The sequence below is a fragment of the Falco naumanni genome, chromosome W (assembly GCF_017639655.2).
Source record: "Falco naumanni isolate bFalNau1 chromosome W, bFalNau1.pat, whole genome shotgun sequence".
NCBI lineage: Eukaryota > Metazoa > Chordata > Aves > Falconiformes > Falconidae > Falco > Falco naumanni.
The window spans coordinates 22,999,031-23,022,714 of NC_054079.1; the positions used below are offsets into that span (position 1 = coordinate 22,999,031).

Genomic DNA, 23,684 nt, shown 5'->3' on the forward strand with positions numbered 1-23,684 from the left:
TTCAGGCATTCTTGGGAAAACGTGCCTGCACTTTGGAGCTGAAGAAGGACGTGAGGAGTAAAAGAACCTGGGATCTCACTGGTCAGAATGAAACAGATGTTGAAAGATTTTTCAAATCTATTGCTGGTAGTGCTCTGTGACTACGGTGAGTATTAGAGCTATCAAGGGAAAACTGTGAAATGTGTATTCACAAAGTGATTTTGGATGGTGCCGTTTCCAGGTGATCTGTTGAAATCAGGTGCCACAGAAGACACCACTGATAAACACAGAAGACAGTTCAGATCTTGTGCAATATTTAGGTGGAAAATACAGTTTGCATAAACTGTCCCTTTAGATCAGAGTGCCAGGATCCTTTCCAGTTGTGTTTGAAGCAGTGACTGGAACTCTGCTGTCTTGTAAGACTCGTATTTCATAATATTTAATGAGCATCTTGGAAGACAGTCCTGTTTTAGGTATCTGTACCAGGATGTATGTGCTGTACAACTACCTGTTTCTTTCCGTTAACTATAAAAGGAACCTATGATGGTTGGCTGTGATGTAAGCATCTACAGTACAGGCAACCTCCTCTCCTCTGACTGAGTGAGCCCCCATCTGATAGACCTAAGCTGCCACTTAGAGAACCTTTAAGAACAGAGGTGTTCTTTTCTCTGAATGTATAAGAAGCCAAAGGATGGTATTCATACTGATTCAATTTTAGTAATGTAAAATTAGGCATCTAGTCAATCAGTCCTGTTTGAGTAGTTCACACACAGATCAGCACATACTGAAAGCAGCTCTAACCCATCTGAAGTCTGAGATGGGTGGAGTGAAAAAGCACCGCCTTCTCACCATCAGCTGCCAAGGAGGGAGGTTAGACATCTTAAGTTCAAGTGAGACAACTGTAAGATGTTTACAAGCTGAGGGGCATCCTATGCATGTTGTCTTCTCTCTTCCAAGAATGTACTAAGTAGGAAGCAGGTTCACAAAGGGTATTAATTCCTTATTGCACAGTGAATTAGAAATTTTGAAAATGGGACTCCTAATTCCTAAATTGTTTTTGAAAATTACATTCCTAATATAAAAGTAGGTGGTGTTCTGACAGCTGCAGTATATTGTCAAACCACGCTAAAGGATTAAGCCCCACACTGCTGAAATGTCTACAGCATGGAAAAAATGGAAAAAGGATTGTTTAGTCCCCCTTTACAGAATGAGCTGTGGTAGCATGTAGTTCACACACCAAACAGCTGAAGATGTCTTACAAAGGAGAGAAGTGGACCAAAAGTGTATGCAGTTTTCTCTCCTTGTGTAAGGTGTAAGTGAGAACAATCTGATCATGGGTAATGACTGAATACTTAAGGACGCTACTCATGCCTCTGTCTCCGCTCTAGAACAAGGGATCACTAGAATGTGTAAAGAACCTAGAATTGCCATCTTTTAGATTAATTTAATTCCAGTAGGGGTAGCAATACTTGGCTATGGCTTTTAGTACTGTTTCTTCTTTTAATAAGACAAAGTTAATTAGCCAAGTTAGGAACACTGCACTGAGTGGAGAACACAGTGAAGGTAAGTATTAAATTTGCTTAACCTACAAAGTGAGGTGAATGATTGCATTGTCCACTGGTTCTTGGTGAGCTAGTCCTGCAGGCATTCACAACTAGTTGACTCAGAGGTAAAAGCTATTATTCCTGAACTTTATAGAGTGTGGCACAATAAGTAATTACAAGGTACAGTTAAAGAGCTAAATCCCTGCTGCAAACTTTAGGTGCATCATCTTTTGCCTTATTTCTAGTTAAAAGGCAGACCGTAATTCAGAAGATTACTTCCAAGCAATTCTGCGTATACACATCTTTGAGTATCCTATGTGTACCTAGTTTTTAGATGATTATTTTACTCATATACTTCTCTGTTTCAGACCAAGACTAATTTTTTTAATCATCCAGTATGATCTGGAAAATTATTGTAATGCTAAAAAAATGCCCTAACATACAACAAAACATTATTCTTGTTTCTTATTAGTTTTTTCTGATGTGTTTGTTTTTCTTAGCTCTGTGTTACTGGTGGCTGACAAGCCAACAACACAACCCAAGTTGGCTTAAACACAGTAATAAATAAATAAATATCAGAACAGCAGCCTCAAATAATTCTTCTCACTCTTCATTGAAAACAAGGATTTTTCTTTTGATCTTTCTAAGAGTGAGTTCTTGCAAAGACTCCTCTGGCAGGTTGTTGGTGCCACAGCCAGGCTCCTTTCAATGGGAGACCATTGTAATGGCAACCAAAAATATACGAATGCATTGAAAGCTGCCCTGACTGGCTGTCCAAACAACTTGGGACCAAGTTTTGGTGTATGGACACAGTCATGCACACACAATAGGCTGGAGGGCAGCTGAAGGAGCTTGTGGCAGAAGCTGGCCACTTCTGACTGGAGCATTTTGGAGCATCGTAAAAAGCTGCTGTGTGGGCTGTCCATGAGTGCAAAGTTCTTGTGTTATTAACCAAAGATGGGGGAAAGGATGCTGTGAACTGGGGTGTACCAGCCAGAGCTCTGCAGTGCTATAACAGCATCCTCCAGTAATTCCCACTTTCCTCACTTCCCAAATGATCTGCATTAAGGTTGATGGGAGCTAGATGGCAGTCCCCTGGCCTCTCTCCAGTCCTCCCCCACACATACACAGTGGTACTTCTTGTCTGAGCCATTCCAAATAAAAAATAGTGCAAGAGTCAAGACAGAGCAAAGATAGTAGAACAGTAGGTACAAACATCAATGTTTTTCATTACTGTCACTTTAATGTTTTTGCTGTAAGTTCAAAGCTTGAAGCTGAAATTTTTCGTGCTGGACTTTTGCCGTGGTCTGATTACTTTTTCCCTTATAATGTTTCAGCTAAGTTGAATCTAGCCAATTCCTTTGTAGAGAAATACATCATTTTGCCCATGTTCAAAGAAACAAAAGCTCAGCAACTTGCAACCATTTCCCTGGGAAACTCTTCACACAGCTGTGGGAACTTCATGTTAGAGTGCTCGCGGTGGCCTGGGACATGCTTTCTGCTGTCGTGAAGAATTGCCCAGACTTGGTCCAGATCTAAGTCCTTGCAGATGACGGTAATGAAGTTCTCTGAAGGATTAAGCATGCCCCAGCTCCTGCTGGTTCTTCTTGCCAGCCCCACGCAATATTGTGCATGCTTCAGCCCAGGGCAGCAGAGTTCCCCATGTTCCACGTTTGTAATACTGGGCACTAGAGTTCTTGTCCTGTGCTCTCTGCTGTCATGCTAGCAGTGAGTGAGAAAAGTAGGAACTTGCTGGAGTTCATTGCAGGCCCAAGGAGCAGGAGAAGGTACAAGAGCTATAAGGCAAAGAGACAAAGGCAGGAGTTTGGAGAACAATAGTAATGGAGTTAGGATAGTACCCAAGAGATATTGGCAGTAGCTGATGGTAGGAACAGGACTGGAAAATATGGGCAGGCACAGATGACAGAACCAAAACATGAAGAGCAAGGAGAACGTGTTGCTGGACAGTTCATGGAGAGCCATTTTTAACAGGCATGCAGGATCTGTTTCCTGCTCTCTGAGTGTCCAAGTTGAGATCAGGTTTCCTGGAGTGCCATGTGCTCACCACAGCTGTGCGGCGAATGAAGAGACGGGACGCAGCTTGATGCAAGCAAATGTCAATTTATTGTACAGAAGCACGAGGTTTTATACACTTTCAGAAGCTGCGCGTTTTAAACAGATTGGTTCTTGAAGCTAAGCATTGCATACTAGGCAATCCCTGATTGGTGGTTAACTACCAGCAATTAACAACAAGGTGTTACCTTTCCTTGGCGCCATCCTTGGCGCCATCCGTCTCCCACTCCCCTGTGCTCTGTAAACACGTCTCATCATGTTAATTGTTGTCTAGACAAGCTCGAGCACATTCCCCTCAGCTAACTGATTGCCATGCATGGTCCTAGTTTCCAGCCCGCTCCTGCATCTCCCCCTTCCTGTTGCACAAAAAGAACTTTTGAAACCGAACGAGTAAAAGCAAGGTATAAGTAATAGAACAAATAAAAAAGCAACTGAGACATATTATCAATGTCAAAATAACCCACTGTCTTTGTTCCCTACAATTTTACAATTTCCCCTTTTTGTTTTTGAACAGCTAGTACCAGGTTTGCCATGTTCTGCAGGGCCCTTGCAAACATGACAGCAACCAAGGTAATAGCAAACAAACAATACTGCCAATTGAGTGAATGGATGCCAAAAAGGCTGACATTTTCTCAGATTTTGATAACATCTTGCTGCAATGGGGCGTCTGAAATCCATTCAGCACATACCATCCAAATCCTCACAGCCATGTCCTTGAACCAAGAACAAAAAGCAGTGGCAATTTTGACTCACATTCTTAACTGCCTACCAAACAAGGTGATTTAACTCTTTAATGCTTTCCCTGCTGTTACTCCGGATAAGAGAAGAACCGCTGCGACACGTTCCCATCATAGCCTCCTACTACATTAGCATCTACAGAAAGACAATTATCGACATTCAATATCATCTTTTTTTGGATTAACATTATACATAGGTGGAAGGGCACACCAAACAAGAACTGGTTCAGTCAAAAAGTTCGAAACATAGCATGCCTTTGATATGGAGAAATAGTGTGAAATGGGGACGCTTAACACCGACTGTGATTGTATATGTCTGCTCAAGGAATGTGGGTATGGTGACTAGTCATGGGTGCGGTGTCTGGTCACATAGGCACACAGCTCTGAGGAGACAACTACAGTTTTTGAGGAGACGCCTGCCCCTCTTCCTCTAACAAAGGGGAGACGGGGAGACGCCTGCCCTTCTTCCTCTGACAAAGGGGCTATTTAAAAAAGAATGAGAAAAGGATGAGAGACATTCAAATGCTATCTAGAGGGAGGGAGTGCTAAGTCTCCTTGCTGGAGAAGATGGGATGGTCACAAGAACATGAATCACCTACAAACCTGCAAGACCACCACATTCCAGGAAACGGACTGATAAGCTAATTAACATACAAAGCGGGGTTTAGGTAACAAATATGTATAGGCGCTAATTGAATATTCATTTGTTTCATTGTATAAATGTGGGATGGTTCGTCACTTCGGGTATGCACGCTTGTGGAGGAGCGATCCCCCGTGCATCTGCGCGCAATAAACATACCTACTTTATAACTTTCGAGTTATAGAGTCTAATTCCGCACGTCAGTTTGGCGAGCCAGGCAGGAGGATTTCTGCTCGGCTGAGGGACCAGCTGCGGAGCGGACGCTCCTAGGCGCGCCCCGGGAGATTTCCTCGGAGGAGCCTCCTCTTCTCAGCTGTTCACCCGGGAGCAGAAGAGAACCCCTGGATCCACGGATAAAACGGTATGTTTAGTAACGGGGCGGCTGGTGAGACGCACGGAGACGTCCGGCGCGCAGCGTAGTCCCCAGGAGGAAAGGTACCTTGGGAGGGGGTTTGCTGACCAAGGGGTGGCCGCTAGCGATCTTGAGGGCAGATCGAGCAAACCCGAGGTTACTGCCATTCCTAAAAGCCCGGAGGCCTCGTGACGGAAAGCGGGGGGCGGGACGGAATAAGGCGGAATCTCACAGGAACAAGAGGGACCTCACAGCAAAAGTAAAAGGGAAACTTTTGCGTAGGAAAAAGAAAAAGGGGGAAGCTAAAAACTTCCATTGGGTTGTCTTAAGAATTGGGGAATTCCTAGAATGTAACAACTGAAATAGCGCTCTGTGTCTTGTTTGTTCTATGTGTTGTCTTGTTACATGTTCAAAACTTGGAGTTATGAAATGTATGTTGAAAAATAATAATCTGGTAATTCGTGGCAAATAGCGGAAAACTTAACACTCTGCTTAAGACCAGGAAAAATTGGGTTTTGTTTGTTGTTTGTTTTTTGGCAATTGTTCATTGAAATGCATACTTTGTGAACTGTCAGTGTTCCTAAAAGTTGTACATAAGTGCACGGTACCGTATAACATACTGCTTGTGTGACTGCGGGCTGCCCGGAGAGTGTGAATGGTGTGATTGAGATGCGCATTTTGATTTTCCGTGTATAGCTTAATTATTTTGACTGAGTGTGAGTGCAAGAGTGCTTGAGACGCGTGTTTGAGTGCAAAACAAGTAAGGAGCTCTATCCGTGTTTCCGACCTTGGGTGGCTAAGGCGGCCGGAGAAAAAGTAATTAAAATTGCAAAATGGGAAATGGAAGGAGTAAGCCCTGTGAAAAATCGCCCTTGGGTTGTATATTAAAACATTGGAGTGATATCGTAGGACATGGTGGTACCGAAAATAGAAGGAAATGGATTAAATATTGTAATCAGTGGTGGCTTTTGTATAAATTGGAGTGATGCGAAATGGCCTCAGGAGGGAGGAATGTTAGATTATAACACTCTCCTGCAGAGAGAGGGAAAATGGGACGAAGTATCGTATACAGACATGTTCTTCGTCCTCCAGGACAAACCCGAGTGGCAAAAGGACTGTGGATTAGTACCCCCTCGGGATCCTATGGTACTAACACTAGAAAGAGTGTGGGATTAACATCACCTGATCTTTGATTATGGCTCTAGAAAAGGATAGAAGAAAAAAAAAAAAAACCAAAAAAAACCCCCACAAAACCAACAACTGAGACCTAAACTAGAAAGATGTTCTTGTTGAAATTTTTGTGTTTAAAAGCTCAGGTTGCGGTTCCTTCTGTGGAGCAACCAGAATGAAACACGTTGAAAGATATAAAAACTTGTACTAATGTATGTAAAACCTGAGGGGGGTGGAGAATCAAAGACCTTGTGAAAGTGTTAAAGTATTGGGGTGAGTTTGTACAAACCCCCGTACCCCCTCGAAGGTGCGGCTGAGTCACGCTGGATGCATGGCAGGGTGTTTTCTGTTTACCTGCGAAGGCTGATATGTAATAACACAGACTTAAAGCAACAAGTAGCAGATTTGCATTCAGGGTAAGAAAGAGTTAAAACAGAAATGCTGCTGCAGAGGCAGGCTTGTGTAACCTGCAGAGCAGGAAGAGCATCTCCTGCCCCGAATCCTCCTGATGGTGGGGAGGAGGGGATTGCTGTTGCTGACAATTGAGCTGAGGGACCTGACAATGTCACCCCAATTGCTGCAGCATTTGCAGTACAACAGGACCGGTAACGGCCCCTTTAGGGCAGGGAATGGGTATGAGGTGGAATTTTAGTGAATACAAAACCAACTTATTTGTTGAACTTCAGTAAAAAAAAAAAATAATAATTGTTACAGTTGTGGGAGCTGCTGGCCACCAGGAAAACATCCTGAAACCTTTAAAGTACAAACTAAGAAAACAAACAAGAATGCCAAATTCCCCAAAGGCCCTTCTTGGTAGGGACTTATTAGAACAATTGGAAGCAACAATCAAATTTAAAAAAGGGGAAGTTACTCTGGAGGTAAATGATCATCAATACATACAGGTTATGAGCCTATCTTTGGCCAGTACTCCTATAAAAAGGGAAATTGATACCAGAATTATTGATCAGGTATATCCCAGAGTATGGGCAATTGACATACCGGGACGTGCCAAGAATGCATCACCTGTTATAGTAAAATTAAAGGAAGGACAGGGTGCGATAAGAATTTAACAATACCCACTGAAAAGGGAAGATAGGGAAGGAATTCGTCCAAATATAGAGCGATTCATAGAATTAAAACTACTAAAAGAATGTGAGTCAGAATTTAACACACCTATCCTCCCAGTTAAAAAACCTGATGGGTCTTATAGGATAGTTCAAGATTTAAGGGCCATTAACAAAATAACAGAGGATCTGTATCCTGTAGTAGCTAACCCCTATACCTTACTAACCACCCTGACACCTGACCTAGCTTGGTTCACAGTTTTAGACTTAAAAGATGCCTTCTTTTGCCTCCCTCTCCATGAAGCCAGCCAAAGAATTTTTGCTTTTGAATGGGAAAATCCCAGAAGCGGTCGAAAGACCCAGCTCACATGGACGGTGTTGCCACAGGGGTTTAAAAATAGCCCCACAATTTTTGGAAACCAATTAGCAAAGGATTTGGAGTTATGGGAACCACCACCAGGAGAAGGGAAAGTGTTACAATATGTAGACGATCTTCTTATTGCAACCAGAACCGAAGAATCTTGTATTATTTGGACTGTGAGCCTGCTGAACTTTCTGGGACTACAAGGATATCGGGTTTCTAAGAAGGCGGCACAGGTGGTGTTACAACAAGTCACATACCTAGGGTACGAGATCAGTGCCGGACAACGGGTCCTAGGGAAGGCCCGAAAAGAAGCCATATGCCAAGCCCCCCGACCACAAACTGTAAAGGAACTGCAGACATTTCTGGGAATGACAGGATGGTGCAGGCTTTGGATATGTAATTATGGCTTGCTTGTTAAACCATTATATTCCCTGATAGCAGCTAATCAGAAGGATCTTCAGTGGGATGCTGAATCAGACAGAGCTTTCCATGAACTGAAGAAAGCCTTAATGTCAGCACCAGCACTAGGACTTCCTGATGTGAGTAAGCCATTTTTCCTATTTTCCCATGAGAAACAGGGAATGGCATTAGGAATACTGGCACAAGATTTGGGACCATACAGACGGACAGTGGCATACTTCTCTAAACAGCTGGATGCCACTGCAAAAGGGTGGCCTGGTTGCCTGAGAGCAGTAGCAGCTGTCATCCTAAACATCCAGGAGGCCCGGAAGTTTACCTTGGGCCAGAAAATGACTGTCTTAGTATCCCACACAGTGTCTGCAGTCCTTGAAACAAAAGGGGGGCATTGGCTCTCCCCACAGAGATTCCTAAAATACCAGGCCATAATGGTGGAACAAGATGATGTTGAGATCGTGACTACAAACATCGTCAATCCGGCCTCATTTCTTAATGGGAATGTTGGCGAATCAGTCGATCATGACTGTCTAGAAACAATCGAAGCCACTTATTCTAGTAGGACAGATCTCAAGGATGTTCCTATTAATGGAGCTGAACATTGGTTCACGGATGGGAGCAGCTATATGCTGAATGGAAAGCGACATTCCGGATATGCTGTTACAACCTCTGAAGAAGTGATAGAATCAGGACCGCTACCAGCTGACACTTCGGCACAGAAGGCTGAAATCATAGCCCTTACTCGAGCTCTGGAGAGAGCTCAGGGAAAACCTATAAATATTTGGACTGATTCTAAATATGCCTTTGGAGTGGTACATGCTCATGGAGCAATATGGAAAGAAAGGGGACTGTTAAACTCCCAAGGAAAAATCATCAAACATGCGGAAGAAATTTTGAAACTCCTAAATGCGGTCCAGCTTCCTGAAAGGGTGGCAATTATGCACATCAAGGCACACCAGAAAGTGAGCACAGAATTAGAAAGAGGAAATGAACTGGCGGACAGGGAAGCAAAACAGGCAGCCAGAAAAGCAATCAAGGTAGAGGGTGCGCTAATACCCGATGGACAAATATCTCTAGAAGGTAAACCAGACTATACTAAAGAAGATCGCAAACTGATTTCTGACCTAGAGGGATCATATAATGAGGAAGGGTGGGCTGTAATCTCACATGGGAGAATAGTGATTCCTTCCTACATGGTATGGTCAGTAGTTCGGGAAGAACATAGAAAAAGGCACTGGGGGGCAGAAGCTCTATATAAGGATCTCACTAAAAACATAATAGCACGAAATTTGTATACTACTATTAGACAAGTAACCCAACAATGTGATCTTTGTCTCCAGACTAATCCTAAGATTACCAAGGGGCCAAAGTTGGGAAAAATTGGGAAAGGAAATGTTCCAGGGCAACATTGGCAGATTGATTTCTCGGAACTTCCTAAAAAAGGGGGGTATCGATATTTATTGGTACTAACAGATACCTTTTCAGGTTGGCCAGAAGCCTTCCCGTGCAGAACTGCTAAAGCCCGGGAAGTGACCAAAATACTGCTCCAAGAGATAATACCTAGGTTTGGAGTCCCAGCGGTAATGTCCTCGGATAGAGGACCACATTTTGTGTCCAGAATAGTGCAACAGATCAGCCACCATCTAGGAATAGATTGGCAATTACGAGTGGCCAGGTGGAAAAGATGAATCATCTAATCAAACAACAGATTGTCAAGCTAGGTCAAGAAACAAATCTAACTTGGCCCCAGTCTTTGCCATTAGCTCTTACACGAATTCGAACTAGACCAAGAGCAAAAGAGGGGCTTAGCCCATTTGAAATTTTATATGGACGACCCTATGGGGTACAAAAGGGGACGTCTTCACAGATTGGTGAAGAAACAATGACTTCCTATATGGTGGCACTAAACAAACAATTAATAAGAATTGAGAAGCATGTGATGGAACACGCAGTAGGGGTCTGGATGGACCTGTTCACAATATACGACCAGGGGACTATGTATACATTAAGTGTTTTGCAGATAAAACCCTGGAACCACAGTGGACCGGACCTTTTCAAGTCCTACTCACCACCTACACTGCAATCAAGGTTGAGGGACAGAATTCTTGGATTCACCATACCCGGATCAAGAAAGCCCCTGCAACTTCATGGAAAGTAACCCCAGATAAAAAAGAACTGAAACTTAAATTTACTCGGACAAATGGGAACAATGTGGGTGGCAAGTAAGTGAACCTGAGCGGTTGTGGATCCACCATATGGGAAGGGCACCACAACAAACAATATAGAACAATAGAGTCTGGGACTGAGCCAGTGGCCAGTCTTGCCCAATTTGTTATCAGTAAGCCCCAACTCAAACAATGATATTTTTGATCAAAACAGATTTTATATGTATATGTGAGGAACGTTTAGATTCTTAAAATGATCAATAGTGGGTTTAAACCATTTGTGTTTTTTGTACCCTCTCTCTTGCCTACAACCAAGAGCCTGATAACTGGCCTTGGAATCATGCCCAGAAAAAACTCACTGGAATAATGGGAAAGGTGGACTCAAAGACGAAACTAGCTATGGTGGTTTTTTTTCTGAAAATGAGGTGTACCAAAGGAATCAATGGGATCGGGAGGATGTACACAAAGTCGACCGATTATGGGGAAAATTAGGAGATAGGATAAAAGTAGGGTGTCAAACGTATAATGAAAAAGATAACACCAAGATTTCAGGAGACACCCTGATTAATGTCAGAAAGGTAGATAAGGAATTTACCCTTCTAAATACAGCCATGTGCTTTAATTCACGGGAATGTTGGCACAATTTTACCTTAACCGAGCCCATCTTTGTAGTATGCCTAGGAAAGGAATCCCCAAGAACAGCTCTGACTTATAAGATCAAAATAACAATCATGCTAACCACTGTTCCTACCACCCCCACAGTTACAACAACGCAATTAACGCTTGATCTTAAGTTAACTAAACCAAATCCAAAAATTTGACCATATGTAATCAGAAATACAGGTCAGCAACAAATGTTGTTTAACCCAGAGTGAACTTTACCTACGACCCCAACACACACACAATCACAGCTTTTGTATTAATTAACCATAACGGGGTGCTTCTGTACCCTTTTGAACATAGAACATGGGCCAGAAAGATAGGCGACAAGTGGCAAACAGTAGATTTAGAATCTTGTATTATGCGAGAACAGCAGGGCTTCCTCTGTGAAAGCAATACTGTAATGGCTCAGGATACTTGTTCAGAAAATATGTCATTTCGAGGCCAGACCAAATGCAAACTTGAAAACAGTAATTACATATGCAGGGAAGGAATGTGCGTGTTTGAGAACTAAGTGTAACACAATAACCGTAGATGGGGAGGTAAAGGAGACTGCACAATATTCAAATTATTGTATTTGTAATTTCACTACTATCACACGATGCGATTTTAGTTGCTCAGCCCCAGTAGTGTCTCATCAATTCTTAAAATCCAACTTTACCCTATCACAGATGATAATTCCTACCCCCATAGGACTAAATATAAGTAGTATAAAAGAACTATTAAAACATGCAGATTTACAACGTATACTGAAAGAAACCAAAGAAAAGGGACATGAAACTCTTCTTATGATCCATCATGATGTAGAGGGGATCAAGAAAGTTTTAAAAAAGGTAGGACAGGATGGAAACCATAATTGGTGGGATACTCTCTTTGGCTGGTCACCTTCTGCAACAGGAATTCTTAACACTATAGTACACCCCATTGTGATCTTATTGATCAGTTTAGAAATTTCCTTAATACTAACCATTATGTTATATTTGTGAGTTTGGAGAATGTTTAAAAGGGTAACACTTATGTATGATGCTTTATATCATTCGGGAAGACTGCTTAAGTAAAAGAATTTACTTAGTTTGATAGAAAAGGGGGGATTGATATGGAGAAATAGTGTGAAATGGGGACGCTTAACACCGACTGTGATTGTATATGTCTGCTCAAGGAATGTGGGTATGGTGACTAGTCATGGGTGCGGTGTCTGGTCACATAGGCACACAGCTCTGAGGAGACAACTACAGTTTTTGAGGAGACGCCTGCCCCTCTTCCTCTAACAAAGGGGAGACGGGGAGACGCCTGCCCTTCTTCCTCTGACAAAGGGGCTATTTAAAAAAGAATGAGAAAAGGATGAGAGACATTCAAATGCTATCTAGAGGGAGGGAGTGCTAAGTCTCCTTGCTGGAGAAGATGGGATGGTCACAAGAACATGAATCACCTACAAACCTGCAAGACCACCACATTCCAGGAAACGGACTGATAAGCTAATTAACATACAAAGCGGGGTTTAGGTAACAAATATGTATAGGTGTTAATTGAATATTCATTTGTTTCATTGTATAAATGTGGGATGGTTCGTCACATCGGGTATGCACGCTTGTGGAGGAGCGATCCCCCGTGCATCTGCGCGCAATAAACATACCTACTTTATAACTTTCGAGTTATAGAGTCTAAATCCGCATGTCACCTTCTCTGAACATACCTCTGGGGTCATTCCCTTCATTCCCTCACTTTTTTATGCAAAGAGAAACACTTTTACCATAACAGATAAGCCCCTATTTACATCTCTGAGCCCGGACACAAACCGCAGCTTTATGCGCCACCAGGCTCAGGGCAGGAATCATTCATGCAGTTACACAGCTATATATCTCTACAAGCGTGCAGACACCTATTCAACACTAGATAACTGCAGGAGTGGGCTGCAAACTAGGACCATGCATGGCAATCAGTTAGCTGAGGGGAATGTGCTCGAGCTTGTCTAGACAACAATTAACATGATGAGGCATGTTTGCAGAGCACAGGGGAGTGGGAGACGGATGGCGCCTAGGAAAGGTAACACCTTGTTGTTAATTGATGGTAGTTAACCACCAATCAGGGATTGCCTAGTATGCAATGCTTAGCTTCAAGAACCAATCTGTTTAAAACCCGCACCTTCTGAAAGAGTATAAAAACTCGTGCTTCTGTACAATAAATTGACATTTGCTTGCATCAAGCTGCGTCCCGTCTCTTCATTCGCCGCAAATTGGTGACCCCGACGTGATGCGTTTAAGGATCTGACGTGAAGGGCTCTCGAATCGCCTGTCTGAGCGACATGCAGCGAATCCCACAGAACTTTGAATGATCTGCTGAAAGGAAGCAGGAGCCGGCCAGAAATCCCTCCGGAGTTGAGAGGTGAGCTGTGGGAAATCCGTAATGGGGAATCAGGCTTCGTCCCCAGAAAGAGACGTATATGGACTCATGAAGGGTCTTCTAGTCAGATCCGGGAGTCCGTGCCTCAATCTCCTCAAATGGTGACCCCTATGGTGGTGTTCCGAAGCCTTGGAAGAATAAGGACGGAAAAAAGACATCTCGTGGAAGAGGGCTGCGTTCCGGAGGAGACGGCTTGGCTGAACTTGCTGTCTGGACCAGGCGGACAACCTAAACCCCGAGGATAACACCTGTATCCATCGAGACAGGTGAGCAGCCAAGAAACTTTAGAGACTTTGAAAGAATGAAAGTGTGTACATACAGCAGCCAATTGTATGATGCTGCCGCGGAGGGGAGCTCCGTGTCGGGAATGCATTTAGCATCTTGGTGGCAAATTCTGACAACTCTTTGCCAAGTGTGGACTAATTCTACTAACGGTGCTAAACCAGAGGAAGCTGTAAATTCCACCGACAGCGCGACTCTTCTCAAGACACAGTCAGTGATGGCGATTCTGTCCACACCTCCTCTGCCCCCAAAGCTTCTGTCACTGATTGCAGTGACCCTCACAACACAGGACCAAGCACGGGAACAGGACAACTCGGACAATGATTTTATTGACACTGATAAACCTTTTGATCCAGGTCCTATAGATCTGGAAAAGGAGCTAGACCTTTCCCCCACCCCCTTGTCTCTCCTGATGCATTGATTGTATTTTTGGGGAGGGTGAAAGGGAGTCTGAGGGATTGGTGGCAGGAATGCAAGTGGGAAACACTTCAGTGATGGGTTTTGGGAGTCGCTATGGCATGTTTAGTATTTTGTCAGACAAATCAACCTCGAGAGTGGCAGCCTGTGCAATACGAGGCTGTTAAAGAGTTAAGCAAAGCCATGGGGGAAGGGAGAATTCATAATACATTTGCTATGTCCCTTCTTGAAGTGATGGCAGAGCTTTATACACTCACACTGCATGATTGGAAGTTATGGCTTTGTATGGTACTAACTGATACAGTATATGATGTGGTTATTTGATTTTTGTGAGCTATGTATAGTGGCCTTGATTGAAAACCTTAATCGGGGAATTGCTGTTAACTATGAGCAGTTAGCTAGAGCAATTAATTGTGCCGATTCTGTGACTCAGGCAAGGTATCCCAGAGACAGCTGTTTGCAAATGAATGAGATGGCTATTAAGGCAGTCAGGATGCGGGAGTCTTGCCACAGTCTTGCAGGGTCCTAGAGAGTCACTAACTTTAATACTAACTTGATTGATTGGCTTCAGAATATTTTGCAACAAGTCGAACATCAGGAAGCTCAAGGGATGCTTTTAAAACAACTAGCTGTGATAATGTCAATGAAAATTGTAAATGGGCAACTTTCACAATCGCAACCCCAACATGTGTCAAATGATTGTAACACAGAACTCACAGCAGACTGTAATTCTCAGGCTGAGTTCTAGAATGCAGCATAACAGATTTTTGCTTCTCTAATCGCTTCTGTAAGAATAGTACACGCTCTTAACTTGCTTAGTAAATTAGGCTGCTAGCTTGCTAAACAAAGCAATACTACAAATACTGTTCTTTTTTTTCTGGCTTATTAACAGATGTTGATTCTGTCCATCATATATTGCTACAGAACCGAGTTGCTATTGATTTTTATTATTAGCACAGGGACACAAGTGTGAAGACTTTGATAGGATGTGTTACGTGAATCTGAGTGACCACTGTGAATTAATTTACAAAAGTATACAAAACTCAAAAGCCTTAAAACAAAGATCTGCAACAGAGCCAGGGGCGGGATGCCTTTGGTCTCTTCTCACGGCTGGGAAACTTTGGGCCATGACTCAAAAGTATTACAGGATTTATTATAATTACCTTTAACCACCTTATTGATGTTTGCCTTATGTCTCCCATGCTTTTTTTTTCCTGTATTCAGTGTTTAGTTGATTGTAACATAAAGCAGGTCATGGTCACCCAGCTACACACACCCTTTGCCTCCTCGCAATTAACAAGCAAAAAAGAGGACAGAGAATGTCTGAAGAGAGAGATAGGAGAGGAAACTGGAGAATATTTGACCTAACAAGAGATGAGAGAACAGCTGGGTATTGTGAAGGAGAATAGGAAAGATAAACATGGTTATCTAGTGTTTAATAGGTGTCTGCATGCTTGTAGTGATATATAGCTATGTAACTGCATGAATGATTCCTGCCCTGAGCCTGGTGGAGCATACAGCTGCGGTTTGTGTCCAGCCTCAGAGATGTAAATAGGGGCTTCTCTGTTTTGGTGAAAGTGTTTCTCTTTGCATAAAAAGAGAGGGAATGAAGGGAATGACCCCAGAGGTATGTTCAGAGAAGACATGCTATGTTTCGTACTTTTTGACTGAACCAGTTCTTGTTTGGTGTGCCCTTCCACCTATGTATAATGTTAATCCAAAAAAAGATGATATTGAATGTCGATAATTGTCTTTCTGTAGATGCTAATGTAGTAGGAGGCTATGATGGGAACGTGTCGCAGCGGTTCTTCTCTTATCCGGAGTAACAGCAGGGAAAGCATTAAAGAGTTAAATCACCTTGTTTGGTAGGCAGTTAAGAATGTGAGTCAAAATTGCCACTGCTTTTTGTTCTTGGTTCAAGGACATGGCTGTGAGGAATTTGATGGTATGTGCTGCGTTGATTTCTGCGTTGATTTCAGGCGCCCCATTGCAGCAAGATGTTATCAAAATCTGAGAAAATGTCAGCCTTTTTGGCATCCATTCACTCAATTGGCAGTATTGTTTGTTTGCTATTACCTTGGTTGCTGTCATGTTTGCAAGGGCCCTGCAGAACATGACAAACCTGGTACTAGCTGTTCAAAAACAAAAAGGGGAAATTGTAAAATTGTACGGAACAGAGACAGTGGGTTATTTTTACATTGATAATATGTCTTAGTTGGTTTTTTTATTTGTTCTATTACTTATACCTTGGTTTTACTCGTTCGGTTTCAAAGGTTCTTTTTGTGCAACAGGAAGGGGGAGATGCAGGAGCGGGCTGGAAACTAGGACCATGCATGGCAATCCGTTAGCTGAGGGGAATGTGCTCGAGCTTGTCTAGACAACAATTAACATGATGAGGCATGTTTACAGAGCACAGGGGGGTGGGAGACGATGGCGCCATTGGCGCCAAGGAAAGGTAACACCTTGCTGTTAATTGCTGGTAGTTAACCACCAATCAGGGATTGCCTAGTATGCAAGGCTTAGCTTCAAGAACCAATCTGTTTAAAACGCGCAGCTTCTGAAAGTGTATAAAACCTCGTGCTTCTGTACAATAAATTGACATTTGCTTGCATCAAGCTGCGTCCCGTCTCTTCATTCGCCGCAGATAACCATGTTTATCTTTCCTATTCTCCTTCACAATACTCAGCTGTTCTCTCATCTCTTGTTAGGTCAAATATTCTCCAGTTTCCTCTCCTCTCTCTCTTCAGACATTCTCTATCCTCTTTTTTGCTTGTTAATTGCGAGGAGGCAAAGGGGGTGTGTAGCTGGGTGACCATGACCTGCTTTATGTTACAATCAACTAAACACTGAATACAGGAAAAAAAAGTATGGGAGACATAAGGCAAACATCAATAAGGTGGTTAAAGGTAATTATAATAAATCCTGTAATACTTTTGAGTCATGGCCCAAAGTTTCCCAGCCGTGAGAAGAGACCAAAGGCATCCCGCCCCTGGCTCTGTTGCAGATCTTTGTTTTAAGGCTTTTGAGTTTTGTATACTTTTGTAAATTAATTCACAGTGGTCACTCAGATTCACGTAACACATCCTATCAAAGTCTTCACACTTGTGTCCCTGTGCTAATAATAAAAATCAATAGCAACTCGGTTCTGTAGCAACATATGTTGGACAGAATCAACATCTGTTAATAAGCCAGAAAAAAAAGAACAGTATTTGCAGTATTGCTTTGTTTAGCAAGCTAGCAGCCTAATTTACTAAGCAAGTTAAGTGTGTGTACTACTCTTACAGAAGAGATTAGAGAAGCAAAAATCTGTTATGCTGCATTCCAGAACTCAGCCTGAGAATTACAGTCTGCTGTGAGTTCTGTGCTACAATCATTTGACACATGTTGGGGTTGCGATTGTGAAAGTTGCCCATTTACAATTTTCATTGGCATTATCACAGCTAGTTGTTTTAAAAGCAACCCTTGAGCTTCCTGATGTTCAGCTTGTTGCAAAATATTCTGAAGCCAATCAATCAAGTTAGTATTAAAGTTAGTGACTCTCTAGGACCCTGCAAGACTCCCGCATCCTGACTGCCTTAATAGCCATCTCATTCATTTGCAAACAGCTGTCTCTGGGATACCTTGCCTGAGTCACAGAATCGGCACAATTAATTGCTCTAGCTAACTGCTCATAGTTAACAGCAATTCCCCGATTAAGGTTTTCAATCAAGGCCACTATACATAGCTGACAAAAATCAAATAACCACATCATATACTGTATCAGTTAGTACCATACAAAGCCATAACTTCCAATCATGCAGTGTGAGTGTATAAGGCTCTGCCATCACTTCAAGAAGGAACATATCAAATGTATTATGAATCCTCCCTTCCCGCACTGCACAGGCTGCCACTCTCGAGGTTGATTTGGCTGACAAAATACTGAACATGCCATAGCGACTCCCAAAACCCATCACTGAAGTGTTTCCCACTTGCATTCCTGTCACCAATCCCTCAGACTCCCTTTCACCCTCCCCAGAAATACAATCAATGCATCAGGAGAGACAAGGGGGTGGGGGAAAGGTCTAGCTCCTTTTCCAGATCTATAGGACCTGGATCAAAAGGTTTATATGTGTCAATGGAATCATTGTCCGAGTTGTCCTGTTCCCGTGCTTGGTCCTGTGTTGTGAGGGTCGCTGCAATCAGTGACAGAAGCTTTGGGGGCAGAGGAGGTGTGGACAGAATCGCCATCACTGACTGTGTCTTGAGAAGAGTCGTGCTGTCGGTGGAATTTACAGATTCCTCTGGTTTAGCACCGTTAGTAGAATTAGTCCACACTTGGCAAAGAGTTGTCAGAATTTGCCACCAAGATGCTAAATGCATTCCCGACACGGAGCTCCCCTCCGCGGCAGCATCATACAATTGGCTGCTGTATGTGCACACTTTCATTCTTTCAAAGTCTCTAAAGTTTCTTGGCTGCTCACCTGTCTCGATGGATACAGGTGTTATCCTCGGGGTTTAGGTTGTCCGCCTGGTCCAGACAGCCAGACGATCGTTCAGCCAAGCCGTCTCCTCCGGAACGCAGCCCTCTTCCACGAGCTGTCTTTTTTCCGTCCTTATTCTTCCAAGGCTTCGGAACACCACCACAGGGGCCACCATTTGAGGAGACTGAGGCACGGACTCCCGGATCTGACTAGAAGACCCTTCATGAGTCCATATACGTCTCTTTCTGGGGACGAAGCCTGATTCCCCATTACGGATTTCCCACAGCTCACCTCTCAACTCCGGAGGGATTTCTGGCCGGCTCCTGCTTCCTTTCAGCAGATCATTCAAAGTTCTGTGGGATTCGCTGCATGTCGCTCAGACAGGCGATTCGAGAGCCCTTCACGTCAGATCCTTAAACGCATCACGTCGGGGTCACCAATTTGCGGCGAATGAAGAGACGGGACGCAGCTTGATGCAAGCAAATGTCAATTTATTGTACAGAAGCACGAGTTTTTATACTCTTTCAGAAGGTGCGGGTTTTAAACAGATTGGTTCTTGAAGCTAAGCATTGCATACTAGGCAATCCCTGATTGGTGGTTAACTACCATCAATTAACAGCAAGGTGTTACCTTTCCTAGGCGCCATCCGTCTCCCACTCCCCTGTGCTCTGCAAACATGCCTCATCATGTTAATTGTTGTCTAGACAAGCTCGAGCACATTCCCCTCAGCTAACTGATTGCCACACATGGTCCTAGTTTCCAGCCCGCTCCTGCACAGCTGGGATCAATGGGATCCTGCTTTGGATGTCTGAAGGACCACTGTATTTAAAATCAGGTCTTGGGTTTCATAGGGGCACCCGCAGCTAGTTGATACTTGACACTTTTCATCTCTGTGCTTGTGCTTTGTTCCTAAGACAGTAAACACAAATAGTCATCCTCTCATCTTCCAGGGATATTGGGAGGATAAACTTACTAATATTTCTAATGTGCTAATATACTGCGGTAAGAGCACAACAGAAGAGTACATGCGGGAAATTAATATATCTGTGTTATCAGGGTGGATTTTGGATGGTGGGCAGTCAATAATGCATGGGACCACCCATAGAAGAATGAGAAGAAAAGAGCCCTCTGGTTATGAGCACCATCCATCTGCCAAATAAAGCAGTGTCTTGTGGAAATGCAAATGAAAGTTATAGCACGTATATGTAAGAGTATATGCATGATTTGTATGTGTAAGGCTGTGCGTGCCACCCTCATTCGGACTGCATGTTTGTGGTTGGAGCCGGTTTTTTTGAGGATGTGTTATAGCTGGTGGAGGGTAATAGGCTCTTCTAGCGCACACTGCACCTCACTGATGTAAATGTCTGTAGCTGGTCAGATGAATTTCTTCCTGAAAATTTTCCCTGCTGACAAGAAAGTGAATCCAAGGCGACTAACTCAAATAGAAGCTTAGAGTGGTAGGCGTCTAATATTATGTGAGATGAGTCCTGCTACTCCTGACTGCTGAGTGCTTGCCTTGGCAGTTGCAGTGTTTTTCCAGCAAAGCATTCTTTGAGGTAATCTTAAGACATATGTAACAGATTTAACAAGTCAAAGTATTGTTAGTTGATACTACTTATGAAAGGATTGCTTTAACTGAAGTTTTATGCTTCTGTAGCATCATCCAAGACTCAGAAGCCTTTTCCCAGACAATTAATTACATAAAGACGTCTCACAGTGCATTCTGTATCTGGAATAGATGTATGTAGCTCCCATTTTTTAGATAACCTTTCTATGTTTTAAATTCTTAAGTTTCAAGCAATGCAGAAAAGCTAGCTGAGCTGAGAACGGAAATGTGATCTTCCCAATCCATTGCTTTAGATATCATCTATCCCCGCCAGTTATAACACGTCTCAGGATAATTTGGCAACTTGCACAAACGTGGTCATGCAAGAAGTACATTTAAAAAGACTGGGCCATTTGTAATGAAATTATGTCATTTAGACATGTTGCACCACATCTGAGACAAGAAAAGTGCTGCAGTCACCATCACTGTTATTTTCAGCTCTTTCACTCAAGTGTCTCTGCGATGCAAATGAGCAAAATGAAAGATTCATAAGACAGAGCAAGAGAAGAGGCTTCAAAAAGCATCATGCAGACTTCCTATTTTATTTAATTTGGGGGACATTTTTCATGTTTCTCTATTAAGAAACTACTGTGCTTTTTTTACTCAATTATAGCTAAAGTAAGTGGAACATCAGCTGGCCACTGTGAAGTGGATTTAAAGAAACTGTAAGTGAAAGAAGTTGAGAAGTTTGAGATTTTCTGTGAATGTTTTGGGTCATTTGTGTGGGGTTTTTTTTAAACCTTGTTTTTAACCTTCCTGAACATGTTACTGCAGTGGGCTTTTTGCTGCTGCAAACCATGTCCCTGTGCAAAGGGGAGGTTGTGAGCTTTAATTGCTATAGCTAGGACCTATTTTTTGTGAACTGATTCACTTAAAAAAGCTTGAGATCCACTTCTTAAATATCCACTTTATAAATCCTTGGTTTCTTCCATAAGGTAGATAAACAATCAGTTGTCTCTTTGGCTCTTAATACTGTTGTGAAACTGTTTTCCTTGCAGTTCTCGGCGAAGTGGAGTATCTCATGTTGGATCGCCCAGGTCATGTAGCCTTCAGCAATGACACAGTATCTGTGGAATATCAGTACTATAGTGGTGGTAATGTGACAGCAGAGCATCTGTCCGTCCTGTTGCTGGATGCCAGCACCAACGAAATAATTGCAAGAAAACAACTTCCAGCAAATCAGTCCCACGGGAGGGTAGAATTTGAGTGTTTCCATTTTAAGAGTGCCAGGGACTTCTTGTTCAGAATGGTCTCTCCCAGCAACAACAGCAGTGCTGCCCAGTGGAGCAGAAGAAGCATGTCTTCCCTCCATGTGGAATGGCCTGTATTTCACATTGATTTGAACAGGAGTTCAGAGGTGCTTGGGAGCTCCATTCAGGTTGGAATTTTTACAAATGAGCAGTTGTGTGCCATGAACGAGACAGTGGTTTCACTGGATGTGATATTTACTAGCACCCTTTATGAATTCAGAAGAGTAAGCTCTGACGACACTCTGGGCATTAGAACTAGCAAAAGAATCCTGCTCTCCAGGTCCCAGTGGATAGAGTTTGATTGCCTGCCTGTTGGTCAAGAAACATATATCACAGTGTTACTGAAATCGTTAGAAACATGTTCCATCATTTCCTCCATAGGACCCATAGATCTCCTCCACAAATTTGGATACAGACTGGTTGTGGCACCAGAAACAACATGCAAGACTTTGGTTCAGGTCTTCATAGTCTCTCCACTGTGCACTTCTATCAGTGGAAAAATTGTCGTCTATAAAGAGGCTGTCAAGCATCCCAGCCAACGAACAACTTGGCTGTATGAAAATGCCCTTCACCCAGGAGACAACAGGACAGAATTTAACTGCACTTTGTTTGATGTGGGGAAGAACAAGTACTGCTTTGACCTCTTTAATTTCTCAAACCAAAGCCATTTCCCAACAAGAGTTAAGGAGTGTATGATGATCCAAAGGAATATGGGTTTGTACAGACGTTTGTCCTCTTTCAGCACTCTTTCCAGCCAATGTGGGTAATGATAAATAGGTTTGATTGTGGTGTCCCCTATTGAATAGCTACTTTTTGGGTCTCCTACACCAGACAAAATAGTTGTGATGTCATATGCAGTTGGGAACAAGGTGGAGTAGACTGTTACATAGAGGCATACACAAGGACATTTGGTAACAAATGCCACTTGGTGGCTTAAAACTGCACTAAGTTAACATGAAGTACCAATCAAAACCATCTGGGGCTTTCTGACTGATGTACCTATCTAGTCTGGGTAAAACTGAAACTTGGCCTGCTCAGTGAGGTAAGAAGATACTGCAGTAGATCTGGCCCATTGGAGACACTAAAGGTAGCATTAGTCTTACCTGCATCTAGGTGTCTAAAAGCCAAAAGTCCAACATTAAGTAGTTGTCTGGCTTTTTAGTCAAGAGAGATGGGGATCTTACAAGAGTGATTCATGGGTATAGAAGATATATGGGCTGAATCCTCACTTGTGTGTCTTTTTCTCTAGCCCATTTGCTGTTTAGAGTCCTACCTATTAGATACACAAAATTTTGGTGAGATGAATCAGGGTTTGGCCATACCAAAAGACACCGTGTCACTTGGACAGCTTGCTGTTTTTTTCAGCCAGCCTTTCAAGACATGTCTCTGCTGCCTAAAATAGGCCAGCATGCATTTTCTGACCCATGAGACCACCTGGCAGATCATGGGTCACATTCATATAGCTAAACTTTTCCTTCCAGGAAAGATTAGAATCATACAAACTACCAGTCCATGGTCCATATTGTCTTTTGGGCCATGACCAGGCATAGTCTGGGAGAGTGCTAGTTAGCAGAAGCCAAAACCATGTCCAGGAGTATGAATGATCATGGTTAAGGAGTGGTCACAGTTAAGTACGATAACAAGACAGAGCTTGAGCCCATTCCTCAGCCCTGCTTAAGGAGTATTTATACATTCCATTAATATCTATACATCTTATGCAGCTGTAGCTCCAGAGGTGGCAGTCCTTGGTTTGGCAGAGTCTACAAATCACAGTAGCATGGCAGAAGAAGCAGATGAGCCAAATGTCCTCATCCCTCATTTGTGGAAGGCAACCACAGTGCAGGATGGGCAGTATGTGCACAAGGGGATTGGGGTTGGGTTGGGTTAGCCTGTGTTGCCTACACCCTGGAATGGAAAAGTAAATTCTGTCATTTGGAGCAGGCTTGTGTCTATAGGTCATGAATTAGTCTTTCCCATCTGCACACTTCAAAGAGCTTGGGTTGAAAGGTTTGAGATGTGCACTGTTTTCAACACCTCCCCGCCCTGGTCTCCCTGAAAAGGAAGTGCAGGAACTCAAGCCAAAAAACAGTCATTGCGCTTCACGGGC

At 43.0% G+C, this 23,684-nt stretch overlaps 1 protein-coding gene across 1 annotated transcript; it reads left to right on the plus strand.

Annotated features, from left to right (window-relative positions):
* The first annotated feature begins 18 nt into the window (after positions 1-18).
* Positions 19-22,633, plus strand: LOC121080462 (thrombospondin type-1 domain-containing protein 1-like). Its single transcript, XM_040578487.1, has 2 exons — positions 19-145; positions 21,326-22,633. Exons 1-2 carry the CDS (start codon positions 88-90, stop codon positions 22,342-22,344), a joined length of 1,077 nt encoding a protein of 358 aa, XP_040434421.1. The 5' UTR covers positions 19-87; the 3' UTR covers positions 22,345-22,633.
* The last annotated feature ends 1,051 nt before the right edge of the window (positions 22,634-23,684 follow it).